The following is a 3,568-nucleotide window of genomic DNA, read 5'->3' on the forward strand; positions in this document are numbered from 1 at the left end:
ACTCCATCATAGCCCAGCTCAGCTCTTCCCTCCAAACCCTGTCTTGGTTTCTTCCCTTCTGGTCTCTGGCTGCTCCAGGCCAACATTGCTTCCTACCAGCATGTATTCCACTCTGTGTTTCATCCCCATCCACCTTCTCTGCCTGGGTTCCTCCTCTCACAGATCCCAGCCCCATAACTCCTCTCTATTCCCCCAAATATGCCTATTCACTCCACCTTCCCCTCCACCACCCCTGCCTTCAGCAGGGTCCCCAGCTCAGGCAGCCTCAGGGTTTCTCTCTGGGTCTCACTGACTGTCAGATGTCTCAGAGACCCCTGAAGCCCTCTCCAGAGGAGAGAAACCTCTGCCCAGCTGAGGCTGGAGTCTGAGCACGGCTCACCCTGAAGTTCTCGGGGTCCACATGCAGCTTGTCACAGTGGAGTTTGCTTAGCTGAGCAAAACATTTCTTGATGTTGTCCAGGTTCTTGACAGCTTCCCCAAAGGAGGTGAGCACTTTCTTGCCATGGGCACGGACCATGGGGTTGCCAATGATGGCAGTGGGGCTGGAGAGGTTCCCGAAGGAAGAGAAGAACCTCTGGGTCCAGGGGTAGACGATCAGCAGCCTGAGGAGAGACAGAGGGACACAAGCAGACATGGACACGTTAATGTTCCTGTGGTTGGAGTGGTTTCTCTATCCAAGGTGCATCTGGGCAGATGCCCAGGAGCTGGACCTACCTGGCTAGGGCCTCGGCACCGCAGTCGGCCACATTGACCTTGCCCCAGAGACCGGTGATGAGCTGCTTCTCTTCAGCTGACCAGTGCACCATGGTGTCGAGCAAGAGGGTTTGCCTGGGGCTTCCCTGAACAATGACGAGGAAGTGGAGCCAAAGTCTGCCCAGGGATTTTTATACACTAGGAACAGGTTGTCCTAATCTCAGTTCACGTAGCCATTGGTTGGGGCTGGGGAGGGAGCTGGGCTGCACAAGGAAAGATAGCAATTTTGGATGCTGTCCAAGGGGAAAAGAGGCCCTTTTCCCCCCTCTGAGGGTGCCTTTGAGTGGACAAGCATCATCTCATACCCCTGTGCTTGTATTTGCAGCCCCGAGCGCAGGTGGAGCTGCCTGCATGGCTCCTCCCCGGCTGTGGGTCTCCAGCACTGCAGGGGCAGCCAGAGGCTGGGGGCTGAACATGGGGTGCAGACCCAAGAAGACAGACAGTGACGTTCAAAGAGTTTGCAGTTTCCACTTTGACCATGTTTTCAGACCTTTAATGATGCATTAGTGCCCTTCACTCCTGGGTTCCATCCTGAACAGCTCTATGCATGGTCCACCCCAGTTCAAAGGACCAGAGGCTTACTGGGAAACAAGGACTGAATGGTCACTCCCGATTCCAGGCCCCATGCTTTAAACACAAGATCTTCCTTTGTCTGTCCTAGTAAAGAGCTTCAGAGTTGTTGTCCATCATTGTTGCCCATCGTCATTGTCCATCGTTGCTGTCCATGCTGCTCTGAGCCTAAGCTCTCCCATTTCCCATCTTTAGCACAATTCCCTGTCATCAGAGAAGGTGGATTCACCTCAAAGGCACAACTCTGAGTTAGGGGACTCAAGAGCACGGTGTTACTCCGAGCCTTGGTCCTGTGAGAAAAAGAAGGCAGCCACGTCACCCATGTGGACAGTCAGTCCCAGCTGACGCCCATGGGAGTCTGGGACCAGGCTGTACTCTGCAAAACCAGTCCAATGTGAATTTTATCTGCTGGCCCTCCAGGAAGAGGACAACACAGCGTTCATTTTATTTTAGATTTTGAATATCTTGTTCTGTATGGGGCTGGTGACTGTCCTCTAGCCTAATAACGGGTGGCTTTGGGGCACAGTTCTGAGCCTGACCAAATCAGAAGTGGGGTGTACACCAAATAAAAGGCAGAACCAAATAGGGAACCATGCTTATTTTTTTTCAGACTGCTAGCAGAAATATGCAATAAAACCTTCTCTGCATGGCAGAAGTTGGATGATTTTCACAGAATCACAGAATCACAGTAGTTGGAAAAGACCTTTAAGATCATTAAAGATCAACCATAAACCAAACACTGCCAATTCCACCTCTAACCCATGTCCCTGAGCACCTCGTCTGCCCATCTGTTAAATCCCACCAGGGAAGGTGACTCCACCACCTCCCTGGGCAGCCTGTTCCAATGCCTGACTGCCCTTTGGATGAAGAAGTTTTTCCTCAGATCCAACCTAAACCTCCCATGGTGCAACTGGAGCCCATTGCCTCTTGTCCTGTCCCTTGTTCCTTGGTTGAACAGACCCACCCCCACCTCTCTCCACCCTCCTCCAAGGGACTTGGACAGAGCCAGAAGGTCTCCCCTCAGCCTCCTTTTCTCCACTGTCCCATCCTGGTGAGTGACTCGTCCAAAATGCTTTCCACATCATCTCCAGCAATGGCATTAGCACCACAGGGCAGTTATCAGCTGACAGACAGGAAAAGCACGAGATTAAACTCCCAGTGAAAGATTTCCGAGGGCTTTTTGGTTTGAAGATTAGTCAGCCACAACGACATTTGAAAATAACCTTCTCTGTTGAGCAGCCCAGAGGCAGTTTAACAGCAGTTGGGCAGTGGTCTGGAACACTGTCAGTGACACCAGCTCATGGTCAAGCAGATACAGCCCCGAAGGTGCCTGTGAGGATGGCAGGTGACCTCAGCCAGGACACCACGAGCATTCGCTGCCAGCAGCCCTGTGCACTGCGAGGGGGCAGAGAGACACTTTGCAAAGAGCAAAACACAACAGCCCAGACAGTCCCAGCGCCGTGCTCTGCTTGGGGCTTCTCCAGGGGACCTGTCCTCCTCCACTGTCATAAGAAAGAGTTCATTTTAAGTACATTTTAAATTCACCTGCTTTGTGTCCTGGGGGCAGAGGCCTGGCTGGCAATTTTTGGATGCTCAGAGCTCCCAGCACAGGGGTTGTCTGTCGAGGGGGCTGTTTGGTGGCACAGGGTGGGAGGGGGAATGTTCATCACAACGTGCCAAGTAGAGGCAATTTCTGTAGCTTTTTTCCAGTTCACAGAGTCAAAGGTGCACCCACAGCAATACAGCATCCCAGAACTGCCTGGATTTGAAAAGCCCTTTGAGATCATCGAGTCCAACCATGAACCCAACACTGACCAGTCCCCTATGACTAACCCATGTCCCTCAGCACTGTGTCTACACGACTCTTCAATCCCTCCAGGGATGGGGACTCCACCACTGCCCTGGGCAACCCCTTCCAATGCCTCAGAACCCTTTCAGCAAAGAAATTCTTCCTAAAACCTTGCAGCGTGCTTCTTATCCCCAGCAGGAAAACTAGAGACCCTTTTGCTCTCTGCTGGGGTGGATTTTTCCATGCTCAGGACTCTTCCCTCGAGCATCCTTTTCGGTGTGGGTAGAAGATCCCCTAAGTCCTTCTTCATCTGTTGTCCCCACACTGGGCCATGCCCACTTCCATGGACAGGAACCTTCCCTTTTTATAGAAAACCATCCCAATGATGGCAAAAGGCAGCTACAGTGACAGCTTTTCTGAAACAAGCAGAGTTTGTTGGTCACTCTGATTGCAGCA

General features: G+C 52.2%; 1 protein-coding gene across 1 annotated transcript in view; it reads right to left on the reverse strand.

The window, feature by feature from the left end:
- LOC104524213 (hemoglobin subunit beta) overlaps window positions 1–838 on the reverse strand; it is a 1,413-nt gene extending 575 nt beyond the window's left edge. The window contains exons 1-2 of the mRNA XM_010167011.2: window positions 715–838; window positions 380–602 (exon numbers count right to left, since the gene is read on the reverse strand). Coding sequence (XP_010165313.1) covers window positions 380–602; window positions 715–806 — 315 coding nt within the window. The 5' untranslated portion in view covers window positions 807–838. The remainder of the gene's footprint in view (window positions 1–379; window positions 603–714) is intronic.
- Window positions 839–3,568: the final 2,730 nt, after the last annotated feature.

The sequence above is a fragment of the Antrostomus carolinensis genome, unplaced genomic scaffold (genome assembly GCF_000700745.2).
Source record: "Antrostomus carolinensis isolate BGI_N321 unplaced genomic scaffold, ASM70074v2 scaffold50014, whole genome shotgun sequence".
NCBI classification, from domain to species: domain Eukaryota; kingdom Metazoa; phylum Chordata; class Aves; order Caprimulgiformes; family Caprimulgidae; genus Antrostomus; species Antrostomus carolinensis.